Genomic DNA, 21,474 nt, shown 5'->3' on the forward strand with positions numbered 1-21,474 from the left:
TTTTGCTAAGGAACTAGCAAAATGTAAGTTTGGGGGTGTGATAAGCGCCAAATATTGCACATTCAAGCGCCCTTATTTCATTAGTTAAGTCCAATATTTTATCATATTGCATATTCTAGCTTCATTTGCATAATTTAGTTTATTTTCAGGTTGGTTCCCCAAAGAGAGTTAAAAGAGATGCTTTGACGAGTTCTTAAAGAATCAAAGCACGCCGTTGCCAGGGACCTTCATTTTGGCCAAGATTAATGATTCACGAGACTCATGACGCTCTATGCAAAAATTTCTAGGAAGAATTACCGCCTCTTCGGGCCGAGCCAAATCATTTCAGGTTGCAAGTAGCAAATTGGTGCAAGCCTGTAACAGCGCGAGCGCCGGTTGATATTCCATCAGACTTTGGCCTCCAATTTTGACCCTTTACATGTGCGAATTTGGTCTTCAGTAAAACATGAAATATGAAGGGCTATGAGTCAGCTTTCCATAGAATAAAGTTTGCCTCAATTGGATTTGTATCCAAAGAGTTATGTCATTTTTACCCCAGGTGTGCAATGCTGAAATTTACATCCTGGCAGTAGTGAAGTTTGACTTTATTCTTCATTTTCGGCCCACCAAACTTGAGAATTGGACTTCCATTAAACATGATGTACTTATATCTTTGATTTAGCTTTCCAAATCATCAAACATTTTGTCATTTGGAGTTTGGAGCAGGGAGTTATGGCCTTTTTACCAAAGGTGTGCAGAGCTGAGTACAACCGCGGGTGGCAGCAGTGAAGATCGACTTTGTTCTTCATTTTTGACCCACCACACTTGCGAATTGGACACCCATTAAAACATAGCATACTTATATCTTTGAGTTAGATTTCCAAATCATTAAACGTTTCATCATTTAGAATTCATAGTAAGGAGTTATGGCCTTTTTACCAAAGGCGCGCAGAGCTGACAAGCACCCACGGGCGCCCGCCATTTTGGGCAAAATCTTCGAGCTTCCGCGGCACCCGCCCTGCGCATGCGGGCACCCGCCGATCTGCAAACAAGAGAGCACGGGCTCCCTCCTCTTCACCTAATGTTATTCCCTTAATTAGGGGATTGCTCTAAAATTGTCTAGAGGCTTTAGGACCACAAATTTGGAGTGGATGGAAGGCTAAGGTTGATATATTAGAGGCTTGAAGCATGTAAGAGGATATATCTCATTTTGTAAGGTTTCTAGAGAGGGAAATATTGGGAGCTTGAGGGTTGTGTGTCTTGTGGCCTTGAGGTGCGAAAATGGTGGGGATGATGATCTCTTCTCCTTCCTCCATTGCTCCTATGGGTAACTAACTCCCTTTCTAGGGAGGTGATGAAGCCCTTCTTTGTAAGCATGCCTTAGTTTTATTTAATTTGGGGAATGATTCATGTATATGGTAGTTTCATGATTTAGAGCACTTACACTTGTTGTAATCGATTTTAATGCCTGTAAATGATCATGTTGAGTTCATTATCTTGTCTTAGATTTTATCCTCTCATGATTATATAACTTGCATCTTCATAGTGAGAATGGAAATGAAAATTGTGAAATGGGTTTAATGGCATGTTGTATGAGAAACTTGATATTCCATAGCTTAGGGCCTTCCTTTGATGGATTACTCTTGATTTTTGACTTCATGTTCTACTATCATTTGATTGAGGATTTTATAATCCCTAGCTTAATGAGCATGTTATGGCTACACCCTAATTTAGGTAGTTCAAGCATGTGGAACTTTGAGGGGTTATACTTAAGTCTTAATCCTATGAACTTCTTGAAGATAATGTAGCAATCTAGTATTGCTACATATCATTGCCATACATTGACATTGTTTCCCAAGTTAATTGCAATCTAGCATGTTAAGTTATGATCTTCAAGGTCCAAGATCAAACTCCCAAGGCAAAGGTTTCAAAAACTAAAAGTGGCAAAAAGGCTCTCAGGATTCCTCAAACTACCTACATGAGATTCACCCCCCTGGAATCCAAAGCAAACAACCTCTACTGGAGAAACTGAGAAAAGGTGTTCTAGATCATAAGGAGAGGAAGTTATGATCTTCAAGGCCTAAGATCAAACTCCTAAGGCAAGGGCATTAAAATTTGAAAGTGGCAAATCAGCTCATGTTTGGCTGAAATGGAGCTTAGGTGAGGGTTTCAACAATTATGTAACTTCCCCACTAACCCTAATATTTGTTGGCCCAACACAAACATAACTACCTCTCTCACACACATATGCAAGACCAAATTTAGGACCTCCACTTGTCATCCATCTAGGCCTCCTCATAAAGTTTGATCAAGGCCTTACATTTGTCACCATCCTAGGCTTCCAAATGTATCCAATGGAAGGTCAATACATGGTCCAATGGGAGAGTGCCATTTGTCACTCTTTCCCCTAATTGCAACTTAGTCCTTCCTCTAAATATCTAGTAAAAAAATTGCACAAAGGTCCCTAAGGCAAAATATCTCAAAAACATAATTACACAAAACACCCCGAAAAACGAAAATGTTTCCGAAGAAACAATGCATCCATACCCCTACAGAATATAAATTTACGAACATACTTTTCATATAAAATAAAGACATGCGCGGCTAGTAAAAGACAAAATAACATAATGCACGTGGTGTCGGAAATCGTTCCCGAGCACCGAAACCTACTCCGGGTCAGACAAAACCCATAGGTCACAAGAAAAAAATTAAATCAATGATTAAATAATTAATTAAATAATTAAAAAAATTAATGACAGAAAATCAGAAAGTGAAAAAGAAAACACGATCATTACAGACATCAATTTTTGCTGGAACATTTGCAGCCGGTACATGTGATTTTATTACTTTCTTTGTATCAGTAAATGCATTAGGTAATTGATTTGCAACATTTTGCAAATGAATAATCCTCTGAAATTTTTTTCACATTGATTTGTGCGAGAATTAAAATAAGATAATGTTAAGTCATTTCAAATGATCTCATTATGCCTTTCAGAAATTTTCTTCTCCCCCTAATGGTGAGAAAACAACCTCATCAAAATGACAGTCGACAAATCGCGCTTTAAATATATCACCTATTAGGGGCTCAAGATATCTAATGATAGAAGAAGAATCAAAACCAATATATATTCCAAGTTTACGTTGAGAACCCATTTTAGTGTGTTGTGGTGGTGCAATAGGAACATATATGGCACAACTAAAAATTCGTATGTGAGAGATATTTGGCTGCTGTCCAAACACAACTAATGATGTAACATGTAATATGGCATGTCCCCAAGCATAAACAAGTAATTTTGTTTGCATAAGTAAAGGTTGACCAATTAACTGAAGTCTTTTAACAAAAGATTCTGCCAAACCATTTTGAGCATGAGTGTGTGCAACAGGATGTTAAACAATAATTCCAACTGACATGTAATAGTCATCAAAAGCTTAAGAAGAAAATTCAATAGCATTATCAAAACGGATTGTCTTAATTGGATAATCGGGAAAGTGTGCCCGCAATTTGATAATTTAAGCAAGGAGTCTAGCAAATGCAACATTACGAGTAGAAAGCAAACAAACATGTGACCACCGTGTTGAGGCATCAATTAATACCATAAAATAACGAAATGGTCCACAGGATAGATGAATTAGCCCATATATATACTTGTGAATTCGTTGTAAAAAGGTGGGGGATTCAACAATGACTTTTGAAGAGGATGGTCTAATTATCAACTTGCCTTGTGAGTAGGCGGTCCATAGATGATTATTTGGTAAAAGGATTTTTTGATCCTTTAGTGGGTGACCATATGAATTTTCAATAATTCGATGCATCATTGTAGTCCCCAGGTGACCAAGTCGATCATGCCAAAGCAAAAAGAGTTTTGGGTCACAAGATTTTTGGTGTATCGCAGCATTTGACTCAACTGTCCTAATGGTTGTATAGTATAACTCAGAAGAGAAAATATAAAGTTTTTCAAGTACATGCTTTTTAGAAGTAATGCAGAGATATTCCCCATTTCTTTCATTCATGGTCTCAATGTGATACCCATTTTAACATAAGTCTTTAAAGCTCAACAAATTTTTTTGAGATGTAGTAGAATATAAGGCTTTATCAATGTGTATTATTGTCCCACGTAGTAAAATAATATCGGCTTTTCCGGAGCCTTCAATCAAACTTATGGGACCTGAAATTGTACTAACACTAGCCTCAGTCAATGTTAAGTGGGAAAAATATTTTTTATCTCGAAGAATTATGTGTGTTGTTCTACTGTCTGGAAGACATATATCATCGCCATTAACCAATACATTTGATAGATCCATGCTTATATATATCATGCAAATTTCATATTTAGACTTTATTATGACAATAAAAACTTTAAGGATAGCAAAATAAATTTTTAATTCAAATGTAACTAAAGAAATAAAAACAAACAACTAAAAAAAAAAACACACATACACACACACAAACTAACGATGACATGATAAAAGAAAGTAGAGTTTAATTGGTGTGGACATTTCCATCACCAATCAAGTGGTCAATTTTTTCCATCACTATCCTCAAAAGAAATCTGACATGACCAGATTTGTGATATCCACTGGCTCATTGAAATCAGTGAAATTCATTTCTATCTTTTTCCCCTTTTCCTTTCTTAAGGCTTGGTGCAGATCAGCCAAGTGTTTAGGCGTACGACATATACTTTGCCAATGCCCTGTCATTCCACACCAATAACAAATATTTGCATTTGTCTTTGAAGTTTGGGCCATACCTTTCCCTTTTTTCATTATAATCCCTTTTCTAGGGATATGGTGTGAATCTCTAATTGTTATAATTTGAGGATTGATAACCTTTTACGACAATAAGAATGATTTCTTTCACGACCATATTCACCATTATAACCATCTCGATTACCATGTCCATATTCATTGCTTTTCGACCACCATGGCCATATTCAAGTCCACGAAACGAGGCAACGTATGTTTAAGGGATCGTTGTCGATTCCGTTAGACAGGACTGGTGGTTTCTTAACAAAAGTTCGTTCTTTTGCTCAACCACAAGTAAACATGATATTAACTTTGAATATTTTTCAAATCTACACTCTTGATATTGTTACTATAAAAGCACATTCGAGGCGTGAAATGTGGAGTATGTTTTTTCCAACAGGAGCTCATCATTGATAGTATCACCACATAATTTCAATATAGAGTAGATTTTAAATAGAGCAGAGTTGTATTCAGCCACTGTTTTGAAATCTTGCAACCGCAGTTGTTGCCAATCGGCTACTAAATCATTAAATAATAAAGGTAGTAAAACCGACCATTAAATAATAAAGGCGGTAAAACCGACCATATTGTGAGCATATATATCACTTAAGTGGACAAATTAATTAATAAATGATAATAAATAAATAAAATTTTCTTACCCTTTGAAGTGAGAAATACAATTTTCTTTAGTAAAGCAAGCAAACCCAACAATCTATCAAACTAATAGAGTAATGATACTTTGTCCGATCAAATTTGCCTACTCTTAGTCTGAATCCCACGTGTAACTGCCACGTTACTACCTAAATTGTTGATATTTTATTTGAGCGCTAAAGATACCAAAAATAAATTTGGAAAGAAGCTGAAAAGGTTTTGACGTTCTTTTATCTCTCTGATTTCTCCATTCCTCTTCTTCATTCTGCTACTTCCATGACTATTTCTCTCACATCCACTTCGTAACGAACTTTTGAAGGTTTTTTTTTTTTTAATTAAATCCCCAAAACTAATACAATATACATAAAGCCAAAATATATATTGAAAAAAAAAAAAAAAAAAAAACATATATATTTATATGTATTGTCCCTTTTGATTTTATGAACCAATAGAGACTTCTTAATGCTTTGTTTTCCCTTCAATTTTGCAAAGTGGAAAAGAGAGAACCGTGAGTCAAGAAAGGAATGGAGAAATCAGAAAAGATAGAGAGGGGTCGTCAAAACCTCTTCAACTTCTTTCCATAATTATTTTTGGTATCGTTAGCGCCCAAATAAAATATTAATAATTTAGGTAATTACGTGGCAGTTACACTTAGAATTCAGACTATGAGTAGGCCAATTGATCAGATTGAGTATCATTACTTAAACTTTAATATCACAAGATAGATATATATAGTTGAGATAAAAAGAGGAATAGAGGGCTTCTTTTTCAAATCTCAATTGGTTAGAACGTCGTACTGATAACGTATTGTAAATATAAGAAAAAATATGAAAAGTGAGAAGAGAGAGGGCTTTTCTTATTCACTGAAAGATACAATTTACAAAACACTCGATCGCATATATGTAGTCAAGAGTCACCGCCAAATGGAGCAATCAATTCTAGTGCATATACATCACTAAACTAATGGGATGTAAACACATCAATGGACCAATGCATGTACACATGTCAATGGACGCCTCACTTCTCCAATTTGCATACTTGTGGACCCAACTATAATATATAACAATTCCTAAATTTAAAGAGCTCAATGTAACTTGCATACATTCATGCATCATATCCTTCAAAACATTTTCAATAGAATGCTTGGATAGCGTTTGATGACTTATAAAAAGCATTAATTTGGCAATCTTGTAAACAGTAAGACTTGGTGGCATTGCCCGATAATCTTATGATTGTGTTCAAAAAATCTCCAACACACACTGTGATTTGGAATCACATAATCATACCACATCAACTGTATGGTGGCCTAGAACTCGTAAATCCCAGGAAAAGAAATAAGTTGACATGAATGAGGAACTAAAAGATTCAAGTCCCAGATATGAGAGAACAAAAACATACAGGTTCTGCCTCCAAAAATGAATAACAGTAAAAAACATATAGGTTCTTTAACCTCAGCCCAATTGGTAAACTGCAACGAAAGGCATCAACACGCTTCCCATCCACAGCTTCCCGTCCTTCTCCTCCACTTCACTAATCGCTTTAACAACCTTCCCTTGACTGTCCTCCAATACCTGCAACAGCTTACCCTCTGGGCTGTACTTCACAACTACTCCATGGGGTAGGCCCCCAATGTGAAGCATGAACTGAATCTTTGCCGAGATCGGAAGCTTAAGCAAGAATTTCCGAATTTTCGGGTACTTGGAACATAAATAAGTGTACATAGAGCGGCGACAGTGGATTGCTACCCAGAATTCACCTTTTTCATTCGTTCTCACATTATCAGGAAATCCTGGTAGAACGGCCATTACTTCAGATGTCCCTGCTTTCTCACCTTTCAACCAATACTTCCTTAATCTGCATCATCATAAATAAAACAAGGTATCAGAAAATGAAGGATGATTACTTAATGTTACTTCCCAGGATTAGGGATAAAAATGATTACTGATGGCTAAATTTTAGCATATATCCTCTGCAGATTCCTGTACTCTTGATTTTGCAATATCATAACACCATCTCATTTAGAGTTACTCAGTTTTCCCAATAACATGCATGATTAAGTTTGTCAATAATAAGGTGTTCTGATGGGTGATTCTGTGATTGCAACCAAAAAGAACATATTTATTGAATAACAGAAGAATTTGCATTTTCTTGGGATAACTTCAACGGTGACAGCAATTCAAAGTGTGTAATGAGGCAATCTCATGATCACCTAGAGAGTAGAATACAAAATTATAGGTCCCACTAAAGTTGATCCTTGCATTTGCATCCCAAACACCCTGGTGTATTTGCCTAATCAGCCAAAGGCAGAACAGGAATAAAGTAATTTCTATATTGTAAATTGTAGTTTTAGTACGATACTGGTCTACTGAAAAAGGTAGAATTTAAGTAAGAAAAGGAGTCCCCAAGATCATATTTTGACTAAGATTTTTGACAAGAATAAAGGTTGGTTTGATACTTCTTGGTTACATGTTGCTGCAGAAATATCAAATATTGGGTTTTAAACCACTGGCGTACTTAGTAACTCAGTAGTCTTTCAAAATATTGGATTAAAACTAATCATTCCAGTGTACAAATGAGATCAGCCCCTGAATCAACTAATGCTATTGTAGTTAATTGATAAGTTTTATCAATAATAATTGTAGCTTTAATATGCCATCTTTGGTAATTAACTTGTGTGATGATATTGATATGCTGTTCTAGATACTCTTCAGGCTTTGTGGTACATGAGTCAAGAGCAGTTAGGCTTTTTTGAGTATTTTGTTGTAGTTTTAAAAATAAAACATCTTGTTGTAAACTTCTAACTTCAGTTTCTAACTGGGTAACTTTTTTTTTTTTCATTGGCAAGAAACACTCACACACCCACATGCCCTTGCAAGGACTTGAACCCTCGACCTTCTACTTTGGAAGGCAAAGAAATACCACTACGCTACAGCCTTTAGTACAAAGTATGTTAGTATTACTTATATACTACAGACTAATGTAGTATACAACATGGTATTCTTGCATAGACTAGGGGAGTATAACTTTTTGAGGGGACATGTAATTATTGCATTGTCCCCTTTAAGAATTACAAAGTTGCCCTTTCAGGTTTAAATATTTATATAATCAAGTTTGAATTTTTTTTAAAGTTTAAGGGTATTTTATGGAAAGATGTGAAATATGATGTTTGAATTTAGAAAGTGGACAACTAATTTGGGACAACCAAAATAGAAAGATTGACAACTAAATTGGGACGGAGCGAGTAATACTTTAAGTTATAATAAGTTTACTAATATAGACTAACTACTAGTATACTATAAGTATTAGATTATATAAGAGTAATACACTTATACTATCTACTCATATAATAGACCATACGCTAATGTAGTATATAGTAAATACTTGTCAAATAAAGGTAGAATATAGTATATAAAAATATAATGTATAATTTACTTATACATTTTTGGACTATTTATTAATATACTTCTACAACTTATATGCTATATACTATCAAGTCTACAAGTATAGTAATAAACTATATTTTTTATTACTTTTACAACTAATATACAAAATATATATAATGCATTACATATAAAACTTAAACAATATATGCAAGTATACTTAATAGTAGTTGATAAACCTACTTATTATTATTATTATTATTATTTTTGATAAGTAGTTGATAAACCTACTTATCAAAAGTATACATATATAATACTACTGCCAAGTATAACAGGTATATATATTATGTAACATATCACTACTTACGTATATTGATTATATTAACTATACTAAACAAAGTGAACCCATGTCCTCATTTATTGATATAGTCTTGACAACAAATGATTTCTAACTCACAAGAGTGCAACTTCTCATGTTAAGACCAGATTATCTTTGAAATCAAAAAGACAAGATTTGAGAACTACTGATTAAAGAAAACATCTAGTTTTTCTACTCATTGCATCTGCTAAAATTAAGAAGCATGTGTTATGTATGCAGGTTTTTATCATGCTACGGGGTTTAGATTAAATTATTATATCAAGATTTAGCACGTGAGAAATGAGAGCAACTAAAAGTTGGTAGTTTAGACGAGAGAGAGTGCTTATGATTTTTTTTTTTTCTTTCTTTCTTTCTTTAAGGAGAACTGAACAATATTCCCCCTACTTATTATTTATTTATTTATTATTATTATTATTAAAAAGAAAAAAAGAAAAGAGAAGACTGGCCATCGGGCAACAGCTTTATCATGGCTGGAAAACAATTAAACCAGATTCTCCAACGGTTCATATAGGCATTTTTTTTCCCTTTTATGTTTTGTGAGCATGGTAGCCCAGGAGAACAGGCACGAAATGCAGGCTTAAATAAGGCCTTGTGGGCAAAAGGGCCAGATTGACTAGCTGGGCCATGGACCTAAGACCAATTCAAAGGCCTAGCCAACCACCTTAGTGGGCCAAGCCACACTCATGCCAAACGGTTGGCCTTAATCTTTTTTACTGATTTCTACATAAAACGTTCTTTTATCATGGAAATGACGAAGAATAACCGAGAAGAATTCAAATCAAAGGTTTTTATAATATTGTAAAAAGTTTGACCATATGAAAAAAGAAAAAAAAAAAGAGAGAAGATATAAGGTTTTTGTTGAAGGATTTAAATATTAAAATTACACCCTCTGTACTAGCTTAAACTTTTGGAGTAGATGGTGTTTAACATGGTATCAGAACCAAAGGTCTCAAGTTCAAACCTCACCATCACCCTAATTAAAAATTGATAAACAAGTGTTGGACCAAAAGAAGGCCACACGTGAGGGGGCGTGTTGAAAGATTTAAATATTAAAGTTACACCCTCTCTAACAGCAAGCTTTTGGAGTAGATGGTGGTTAACAGTTCTATTAAAGAGGAGCATAAGAGAGTAAGACATTAAAGAGAAGTCATCAAATTATGTGAGACACAAATACTGTGATGTGCCCTTCATGTGATGTGTCCTTGGAGCGACTCTCTCTAAACAAGAACGTTCATAGTTATATATCGGAAAAAAGGATGTTTATAATTTTATAATAATAGAATATTATATTTAGTTTTCATGAAATAAAATCTGTCCTATAAAATGCAATTTTTATGTATAAAAAATATATATTTTATCGTCTATGTCCTCCCCATGTCTTTTTCCTACTTTTATAAGATTTGTTGTGTCAGAATGTCAATGTCAAGTAGTGCCGTGTCAGTTCCTAATCCCAGTCCATGCTATAGTGTAAGTTGTATATAGGTCTTCAACTATATACACAGCCCATAAATCAACATACACACACATTTAGAGAAAAACTGAAAAAGGTAAAAAGACTCACACGCCAACAGATCCTTCGCAGAATACAAAGAATGAACCGCACTTGCTTAGAGACACACCATTTGGAAATTGGAGATTTTGAACGAGGACGGTGGTTTTCTTTGTATGTGGATTGTATTTCAGAACCCTTCCAGTATCTTCTGCAGAGAAAACTAGCTGCAAGAAGTTCCTGAAAATAAATACTTGGTGAGAATTAAGGATTTGCAGTAGTATACTTAGAAATGCAGCATAATACACTAAGTTCTCCATAGCATAATAAGATGAGGACCATTTAAGGGATTACCAATATAATTGCTGCTTTCAGCACTATGACGGTATCAACTTGAGTCCAACTAGATCAATTAATTATATTTGATGAATCTATCCAAAATTGTAACACAAAGCTTATCTTGAGAGGTTATGGTTACATCCTGTGATGAAGATTGTGGAACTGAGCATGGTGAGAAGCTTGGAAATTTGGAATCTGGAAATTATTTAGTGCCTGAAATAGTTTGAAACCTGGCAATAATAGGTAATGTCATGTGGAAGAAAGAAGACTGGTGATAGCAACATTTTTTGTCACTTTATTGCAAATTTAGATAAACGAAATTATTTCAAGTATGGATGTAAGTAAAGGGAATGGAGCTCATCTGGAAGTTTTTTATTCTTTTCCCTTTCTTTTATTGCTCTTTTTGGAGTTGGTAAACTTTAGTTTAGCAAAGAATTATTGCAAACACCACAAAACATATATGCCTCCAGCTTTCAACTTACCTCATGCATCAAAATTTCGTATATCCAAAGAAACATATGGTCGCAAATTTGGAAACCCTACATCAGATTCAGTGCAATGGCACTATTGTCGCTTTTATCTGTATACTGTTTCATGCATTAATTTCATGCAGCTACTATCTCTTTCAATTAAGGGCGTTCATGTAATAAATTTGGAAGGTCTACGCCAATCACGCTCATAAGTACCAACTAGAACAACTTTAGGAAATGCATTACCTGCATTTAAGACAAAACAGTACTGAAAACCCACCTCCTTTGGTATTTGGTGCTGCTATCAGTAAAATAAATATATCCATCATCATCAATGTCCAGATCGTTTGTGAACCGCAGTGGGATCCCTTCTGCCTCAGTTGCTAGAGATGTCGCTAGTCCACCTTCAGGTCCAACTTTCATCAACCCAAAATATGCATCTGCAATGTATAAATCACCTGTTTTCTTGTCAAATCGAAGCCCCAATGGCCTTCCACATATGTGCTCATTCTGCATATAGCTCAAAGGCGATGGTTTTGGGTCACATAATTCTGACCTGATTTCCAAGTCATACGGAAAAATAAATAATTTCAGAGAAATATATGGAAACTCTTCTAGGAGAAACTAGCAACACTAAGACTAAAGATCCTCTTTAAAAGGAAAGTAATTTCATACAGTGATCCAGAATTTAGTTCACTTTTCAAATCAAATGCCATATGGAAAAATAAATAATTTCAGAGAAATATATGGAAACTCTTCCAGGAGAAACTAACAAGAACACTAAGACTAAAGATCCTCTGTAAATGGAAAGTAATTTCATACAGAGATCCAGAATTTAGTTCACTTTTCAAATCAAATGCCACTTTAAATGATTTTTTGATAAGTACTACTGACAAAATTAAATTCACCATCATATAAATAACGAACTTCCAAAACAAACCCTGCTGGGAGTGGGGACGATAATCTAAGAACTGATTACTGGTTCACCACAAAATTGATATTGATAATGAGTATTAAGAGGAAAGACCAGAGAAAGACCCAACTTTTGGCACTATTTTTCGCAAAATGGCTGCTCTCATATTTGAAAACCCTCGTTCTCACGCTTGCGAGTCCGACCTACAATTACACCAAGGAATGACCCCTAATTGACCACATTGTAACACAAAATATTATACATTCTCAGAGTAATATTGACACGAATATATTTTTCCTTAAAGGTTCTGCATCTTTCTGTTGTTAAGAAGTCCCTGGGGCATTCAGCATAGAAAAGGATGACATTCCTTTATTCCAATTACTGGTGCAATAGAGAAATTTTCATATGTAGGCATGTGAAGAAAATTGAGCACTATATGGAGATGAAAACTGCAGAGATTTCTGTGTTTACTTTTCTAATCGAGATCCAGAATATACCCGTTTTTCTTTATTAATTTTTTAACTGATTTCTGCTTATATTTTCTTTCTTGTTTCCTTCCCCAATCCAACTAGGAGAAAAATATTTTTAATAATTAAATTTTCTTCCCACGTCTCTCCAATGAAAACAATTTGATTTGATAGTTTATTAGACCTAATTCAAGGCTCCGGTAGTGAATCGCGCAAGGTCAGACTGTGAATAGGTCTTGTTGTTGGATTGACTGATTTTAACAACCTTTTGAATTTAAACAAAATAACTAAATTCTAAACTCAAGTTAAAACTAACCAACTAACTATATTCAAACCATCAATCAATTAAACATGCAATAATAAAATTTAAGGCAGTAAAACTTAAAAAAATGGAGACAGATTTTTTACGTGGAAAACCCACCTGGAAAAATTCACAAGACTTAGTCTAGTCAAACCAAATCCACTACAAGAAAGAGATATTACAACTTGGGTTAACAATTTCTCAAATCCTAGAAAACCCCTGGTTAACTCTTGACACAGACTTACTCCAACCTTGCAACTTAAGTCTCTAGGCCGTTTGTCCGCTTGTTAACAGACTTCACTCCTCACAAATTTGCTTCTCAACCCAATGATTCAGTCTCAGGCACTAGTCGTATAAACCAATCTTTGGAGAATAAATTGATGTAAGTGTTGAACTCTACAATTTAGCTCCGCAGCAATTGATTTCAACACATTTGAATTATTGTCACCAACTAATGTAGATTAATGTAAAAGAAAAATATAACCCACTCTAGGACTCCCAATTATGCTCTCTCTATTGTGCGTTCTCTGTGTATGCGTGCTTTGAATTTTCCCTGGAGTGATGTATATATTAGACAAAGAATAAGCACTTACCAAAAAAAAAATTTATTAGACAAAGTATAAGCATAGAGAGAATAGGATTGGTAGAGTTTTATTGGAAGGAAACTGCAATTTTGAACAGATAAATCCATGGATAGAGGAATAGATTGATTGATCGATCCAGAGAACTTTGACTGATAGCTAGGTCAATCAAAATTATCTACAGATATATACCTAGAAAGTTTCAATTTGGTAAGTTTCCAGAACACATGCATGAATCAAATCATATCAAATACTTTAGAATCATGCATGAACGCTAATTTTGGGTAGTGCATCCAAGTGTCAAAATACCTTTTTCCCTTTGGTGTAGATGATTACACATTTACCCTTGTGTGTAGCTTAAACTTCATCTTCAACCATAAGGCATGAGCAAGAGGTAACAACTAACAATAACTAACTTTTGAAATTTCCAACTAAACTATAAATCAAAAACAAAACTTCTAGACTTAAACTTGGTTCTACAAAATTTGCCAACCTAAATCCTATTGACCTAGCATAATTATCTTTATTTCTAGCCAACAAAATTTTGAAGGACATAATTTAATAATAACCCATAAAACATGAAATTCGAGAAAATCTTTAATAAATAATTCACATCTTCTGAGATTTTTAGAGGATTTATCTAACTGAGAAGCCTAAAAAGTGGAGATTAAGCTACTCTTAGTCATGGAAGACCAAAAACAAAAATTAAGCCGAGATATCTAAAAGACTTTTATTACTCAATTGAAAATACAAAAAATTTAAAGGAAAGCAAAGGCACTTTCTAAAATTGAAATAGCCATACAAATTTAAAGTAACAATATAAGCAATAGGAATGTCAAAATGAAAATTGCTTGATGGTGGTTGTCCTTTCCTTGGAAAACTGTGTGGCGTACCAAGGCTCTGAGGCTCCACTCTAGGTGGCCTTCTTTGGTTGGACAGTGGTCTTAGGGAGGATTTGACTATTGACAATCTGAGAAGGAAGCGACAGATTATTGTCAATTGGCATTGTAAGTGCAAGAAAGATGAAGAGTCGGTTAATCATCTTCTCTTACATTGTCCCTTTTTGGCGTTCATTGGTTTATGCCGAAGTCCCCGTAGAGCATGCTTAAGGCTTGGAGAGGGTGTGCAGTGAGTAGGCAAGTCCGAGATGCTTGAAGGATGGAACCTTTGCTTATGGTGGGAGTTGTGGCACAACTGGAACAGGCGATCCTTTGATGGTGTCGAGGTTCCAACTTGGGTGCTTAAGTTCTCCATTCTCTGTACTTTATTTTTTGGGGTTCAAGGTTGGAATTGTAAATCACTAGGGTATATATAGTGTCTTTTGTGGATACCTTGACTGTATAGCAGACCCTCTTGGTCTTGCTTTTCTTAGGTTTGTGCTTCCCTTCGAGCGCCTTTTAAAGAAATCTTACATATCAAAAAAAAATTATTTGCTAGATTTTATTTAATCATGTACAGTTTAAGCGCAACTTTTTCCTTTCCTTTTCTTTTCTTTTCTTTTCTTTTTTTCTCTCTTTATTGGTGTTGTGACGTCCCATAAATCTCCTTTCCCACTTCCTTTTCTTATATCAAGTGGGATGCAGAACTCTTGGAGAGTATCTTTCAATTATATAAGTTACAACCACATCATTTTGTTTCCCAATACATGGGTGCTATGAGCTGCACCCCATCCCTTTTCACCCATATCTTATTTATCACATGAAATTTTCTTGTTTCGATGCATTTTAATGTATCGATATGAATGGTTTAAAACCACACATTCATAAATTTAGATTTCAATTATTTTAATGAATTGTATCAAGTGAATAAAGATATTTTATAAAAATAATGAATTTTTCATTGAATTTAATATAAGTGATTTGGATATTAAGAAGGGCTAAAATCATAAAACCCCCTTCTTGTTTTCAAAAACTATCAACTAACCCCATCAACTAAAGAAACTATCATATTACCTCTTGATGTTTTAAAAAGTCTATCATATCACCCCCTCCCCGTTAGTTTCCCGTCTAAAACTAACAAGATCATATCACGTGCAAAAGTTGCATCATTTGCTGACCAAAATAACCTTGTAATTCGTAATAACAAAATTGCCCTTCTCACACTATAATTTCGGTTTAACAAAATATTAATATACTATAAAGGGCATTACTTATCAAAAAAAAAAAAATACTATAAAGGGTATTATTGTCATTTCACAACAACTTAACAGTTCCGTCACGGAAGGGGGCAACGTGATAGTTTTTACTAGTTCAGGGGCTAGGAAGCACAGACACACCAAAATGGGCGAAGAATCCGTGTCCGAAACATGTCTGGAATTTTTTATTTTTTTTTTAATTTTCGGATACGGCACAGACACTCCGCAGACACGCATTCGACACGCCAAGGGTGTATGTCCGACATGCGTGTTTTATTTTCGGGGGTCTAAAAAATAATTTTTGAAAGAAAATTGGGTTAAAGTATAAATATAGGAAGTTATTTAACAACTTTTACTCACTTATGTAGTTAGTACATAATAATTTTAACCTTGTAATTAAATGATACTAGTAGTAGTTATTATTCTAATGTCTTGTTTTTTATTTGGTTTTATAATTTTGCAACATTGTTCTTTTATAGTTTATTAGTTATGAGTTTTTATTTGTGTATTTTTTTCATTGTGAGGTTAATGAAAAATAGTAACACTCACTGATTTTTCAAGTACTACATCATATATATATATATATATATATATATATACACTATTCGCTGTGTCCCCGCCGTGTCCGTGTCCTAATTTTTTTGGATTTGCCGTGTCGCCGTTTCCGTGTCGTGTCATATTTGTGTCCCGTATCCATGTCCGTGCTTCTTAGTTCAGGGGGTTGTTTAATAACTGAGGGGGTTATATGACGTTTTTGGAAACAAGAGGGGGGTTTTATGATTTTAGCCCTATTAAGAAATTGATCAATATATAGTTATATGTTATTTATTCAAGTATTCAGAAATTTAGTATATACTAGATTTGGTTATTTACTAAACTTACTGACTAATCTATATATCTAATAAATTGGGTAGTCTAGTAGTTTATACTTTATAGTTAATAAGCGCCAAATATTGTATATTCAAGCGCCCTTATTTGCATTAGTTAAGTCCATTAGTTGATCATAATGTATAGTTTAGCTTTATTTGTTTGTTTTCTTCTACTTTCAGGTTGGTTCCTCCAAATATGGTTAAAGGAACAGTTTTGACAATTTCTTGAAGAATCAAAGGACGCCGTTGCTGGGAACCGTCTTTTGGGCCAAGTTTCTTTAGTCATCATGCATGTGAGTTTTGCAGCATTGTATTCAGAATGACGATCGTGTCGTCGGGCCAATCCATGTGATTCAAATAAAAGGGTCATATGTGTTGAAGACAAGTCTCCGCGGGCGCCCGCCAAACACCCCAGTAACAAGCCTTCCTTTGCAGGGCCCCGCAGTGTCTCGCAGGCCCCAGCCGCGCCACTGCGGGTGCCTGCCGTTTTGTCCAGTGAGTTCCCTCAGATGTTGAGAACCCGCGGGCGCCCGCCAATGCCTCGCGGGCCCCCACCGATCTGTAGGTAGCAGATCACCTGCTCCTGTTTTTGTGCTGAATCTTGTTCCCTATGCAATTTTTGTGGTCCAGATTGCTTCTAGGGTGGTTGGAGCTCGAAATTGAGTGATTGGAGGGAGGGTTTTGCCTAGATAAGAAGTCGGAAGGTTGTATTATGATGTATACATATTTTTGCTAACTTTTAGAGAGAGAAAGGAGCGTTCTTGAGAGTTTTGAGTTCTAGCTTGTTCAAGGTGCGAAAATGGAGGGTGGGGCTTCTTCTTCTCCTTCATTCCTTGCATCCATGGGTAACTAACTCTCTATCTAAGGGGGTGATGAAACCCTTCCTTGTAAGCATGTTTAAAGTTTGATTTATTTTGGGGAATGTATATGGACCAAGTTTCATAATCTAGAGCACTTTACAAATGTGTAATGAATATTATTTTGTACAAATGATCATGTTGAATCAATTACTCTTGTCTTAGATTATTTGTTCTCATGGTTGTATGGCTAGCATTTTCATAGTGACAATGGAAATAAGATTATGAAATGGTTTTAATGGCATGGTTTTCGAGAAATTTGTTAATCCATAGCTTAGGGCTTCCTTTTAATGGGTTAATCTTGTCTCTTGACTCCATGTGTTTTTACCATTTGATTGAGGGCTTGATAATCTCTAACTTAGTGAGCATGTCTAAGGCTACACCCTAGTTTAGGTAGTTCAATTATGTGAAGCTTTGATAGGTTATTCTTGCCTTGTGATTTAATGAATTTCTTGAAGATATTGTAGTAACCATGTCTTGATAATCTCTAACTTAGTGAGCATGTCTAAGGCTACACCCTAGTTTAGGTAGTTCAAGCATGTGAAGCTTTGATAGGTTATTCTTGCCTTGTGATTTAATAAATTTCTTGAATATATTGTAATAACCATGTGTTGCTATATATCATGGTTACATATATATATTATTTCCCCAAATCAATCATATATTTAGCATGTGTAAGGGGTTGGAGTGGATTCACTTCCCTAGTCCTCTCTATCTAAATTCCGTTTCTCTAAAGTTCGTGCAAGTTATTGTTCTATGCAATTTTAAATTCCTAATTTAAGTGACAACTCAAACAAAACTTTATACCCCTTTTCATCATTCTAAAAGTGATTTTAGACACCTTGGTTGCCATAAACTAGCAGTCTCAGTGGTTCGACTTACCCGACCAATAGCCCTATTTTACAATGATTTGTGCTATTGCAAAGGTTGATGTATAATTGACAACCGATCAATAGTGAATATGTAAATAATAACTTAATATTAAGTAAGAAACTTCATATTTAGCATTTAGTTTTAATTATGATGACTAATTAGGGTCAAATGATCAATAGATAAACTATTGAAGTGACAACGCCTAGATGACTACTAGTTCAATTGTAAAATAAAAAAAAGGTACCTAAGAATTGCCATTAAGCATCAACTACAATTCAATAGATCAGGTGAAGCCAATGAATATGTGGGATATAAACAAAGAACAGTTTATAATGAAAAAGACCAAAAGCTTATCATACCAACAATGTAACAACCAACGACTGTTCTGTACTCACCAAGGCCCTGTACATAAAAGATTCTTTACCAAATGTAACTTAAGTCCATAGCATTACATCTACAAACATCTGTTCACATCTTTTGCCACGTGTTCGAAACAAGACATATAAACTCCATTCTACACTCTCTCTCCCATCAATACCGGTGTGAGCCAAAGGCCAATTAAAACAACCACAAACCTACCCAAAAGCTGATTGAAACAAAACTGACATACCTAAAAGGAAAGTAAATAAATGCCCACAATCCATACATATCTGATCATGAATTAAAAAAAAAAAAAAAAAAGGTGAACCAATGTTTTTGCAGCATGCATGCTCATAATGCACCTATTTGGAAATGGCATGCTTTTACATATAAAATGACCCATCCACACCATAAAAAGTTTTCATTAACTCATAAATTTACAATAGGTTCTAAAGTAGGCATGTATGCCATTTTTTTTTTTTTTTCCCTGAATTTCCTCAAACATAATCCCATCCACACCATAAAAAGTTTGCAATTCATTATCACACTACCATTGCTCACACATTTGCTACCCCGTTCCTCATCTTATATATATTTTTAACTATGACAACAAACCTCCTGAGCCAAAAACTCAGGGATTTAGATTAAAATGTCCTGTATGTTGGTGTCTACACTAATTAACTCGTGAGTGAAACTGCATCTACACTGAGTCAAGTTAAAAAAATTCACGATTAAAGTATCAAATCCATAACCTAAAACTCGTTGATTGGGCTAAAAAATTCAAATTCGCGTGGAACAAGAGGAATATAAAATTTTAAACCCAAGAAACTCACCGATTAGGCGATGTATATGCAAAATCGGTCCAGGAGTCGCCGTTCCAGAACAAAATCCGACCATCGGCGACACCAGTGTATGGTCCACGACCCTGCGGGTCAAAAGCCATGCTTTCTGGGCCCTGAACCTGGTTCAAAAACCTAATTTCCGATTTCTGCAGCAAATTCTGGGTGTCTTTCTCGGTCGGAACTTGGGACCATGGGGGCATGTTCACCTCGAATGTTTCGAAATCGGGGAAGTGATAGATTGCGCTGTGCTTGAAAGGGTCGATTCCACAGTAGATAGCCAGGAGGAGGAGTAGCCAGCCGAGAATTCCGACCGGGGTCATTGCCTGAAATATGAGGTCTCCGGCGGGTTGAAGATAACAAGGAGGACGAAAGTGAGAGGCTTTGTACAGGTTAAAAAGTCAGGGAAATCAGTGTAATAATCGAGGGTTGTGCAACGCTCACTTATAATTACCTACATAACCCATCGGACCAGAATCCTCTCCTGTTAAACAGTATAATCTGTTCCCTCCTGTTCGCACTGTTTAGGCACTGTAGCAGTGGTAAAAAGGGCCAAACACGACTTTGGATAAAAAAGGTATATACACACACAGATACATATACAAACATATATACACAGAAATACAAAATTGCAAAAATTGAAACCCATGTTTAACCGGCAAATTGGAAATTCTGGAACAGATTTAGTGCCTCTTCTTCTAAGCTTCTTTCTTGTTTCTTCTTCTTCTCTCCCAATTTTTCTTCCTTCTTTCCAAATTTACAATATTGGAAATTTTGGAACAGATTTAGTGCCTCTTATTCTAAGCTTCTTTCTTATTTCTTCTTCTTCTCTCCCAATTTTTCTTCCTTCTTTCCAAATTTGCAATTTTCACGCCTCTTCTTCTAATTTTCTTTCTTCTTCTTCTCTTCCAAATTTTCTTCCTTCTTTCCAAATTTACAATTTATTTTCAAAGGTTTGGTTTGATTGAACGTTGGAGAAGAGGAATTTACAGTGACGAATCGCCTCGTCTAAATATGTAATTTTATTTCTTGTTTTTCTCTCCGGATTTGCCTTCCTTGTTTCCAAATTTACAATTTTTTTCAAAGGTTTGATTCAAGGGCGGAGAGGAAGAAGCTACAGTTTCGAAGGTATAGCGCCTGCTCTTAATCTTCTTTCTTCTTCTCCCCCAAAATATAGAAAGAAATAAATTGGTCTTTCCTACATTGTCCTAACTTTCCTTAATTTTGTTCTTTCCAAAATTACAATTTCTTTGGAAAGGTTTGATTGAACGGCGGAGAAAAGGAAGGTGCATTGTCGTGTGGTTGATTTATAGCCGAGGAAGACGAAGCTACAGTTTATTGGTTTTGTAAGTGAATTTGTGAATCGTATGACATTGTGTTTCATTAGTTTTGTTTGGTTATACTTGAAGTGTTATTAAATTGTGAAAAATTGAAACAGAAATTGTGAAAATTATATTATGAAATTGTGAAAAAGTTGTTATATTCTGTATTATATGTTATGTTTTAAACTTCCAATTAAAGATGTTAGAATAAAATTTCCATTGTATTCCTGTGTTTCATTCATGATAAGTAGTACAATATATTTGGGATATTCTGTATAATAAGAAATGGAGGTTTTACACTTCCAATTGAATATGTTGGAATAAATTTTCCAGTGTATGACATGTAAGTTTCCATTTAGAGTTATGATTGTTCATTATAAATAACTTAATATGGTTGTAATGTTTTTCAAAATAAGCCGAAGACCTTCCCATCATTTCTCACAAACTAATGCTCCCACATTTCATCATTGTAAGTTACACAAGTGGGAAAAGTAAGGAAACAAATAAACAATGAAGTAAAAAAAAAAC

General features: G+C 34.9%; 1 protein-coding gene across 2 annotated transcripts; it reads right to left on the bottom strand.

Moving 5' to 3' along the window:
- Positions 1–6,561: 6,561 nt before the first annotated feature.
- LOC132311125 (protein STRICTOSIDINE SYNTHASE-LIKE 3-like) lies at positions 6,562–20,383 on the bottom strand. 2 transcript variants are annotated; one of them, XM_059808865.1, is made up of 4 exons: positions 19,619–20,222; positions 11,711–11,986; positions 10,694–10,861; positions 6,562–7,227 (listed from the first exon to the last, which is right to left on the bottom strand). In XM_059808865.1, exons 1-4 carry the CDS (start codon positions 19,945–19,947, stop codon positions 6,825–6,827), a joined length of 1,176 nt encoding a protein of 391 aa, XP_059664848.1. In that variant the 5' UTR covers positions 19,948–20,222; the 3' UTR covers positions 6,562–6,824. The 2 variants fall into 2 exon arrangements, with proteins under 2 accessions (XP_059664848.1, XP_059664849.1); XM_059808866.1 differs by lacking the exon at positions 10,694–10,861 and having other exon boundaries at positions 19,619–20,383.
- Between the last annotated feature and the right edge of the window lie 1,091 nt (positions 20,384–21,474).

The sequence above is a fragment of the Cornus florida genome, unplaced genomic scaffold (genome assembly GCF_030987335.1).
Source record: "Cornus florida cultivar Cherokee Brave unplaced genomic scaffold, ASM3098733v1 CherokeeBrave_3.0.0_Hap2_Chr06, whole genome shotgun sequence".
NCBI classification, from domain to species: domain Eukaryota; kingdom Viridiplantae; phylum Streptophyta; class Magnoliopsida; order Cornales; family Cornaceae; genus Cornus; species Cornus florida.

Coding starts and splice junctions, on each gene's coding strand:
- LOC132311125 (XM_059808865.1), bottom strand. CDS start 19,947: ATGACCCCGGTCGGAATTCTCGGCTGGCTACTCCTCCTCCTGGCTATC. Junction 10,862..11,710: donor AGCACCAAATACCAAAGGAG/GTGGGTTTTCAG, acceptor ATTTATTTTCAG/GAACTTCTTGCAGCTAGTTT. Junction 7,228..10,693: donor TGCGAAGGATCTGTTGGCGT/GTGAGTCTTTTT, acceptor ATGATGATGCAG/ATTAAGGAAGTATTGGTTGA.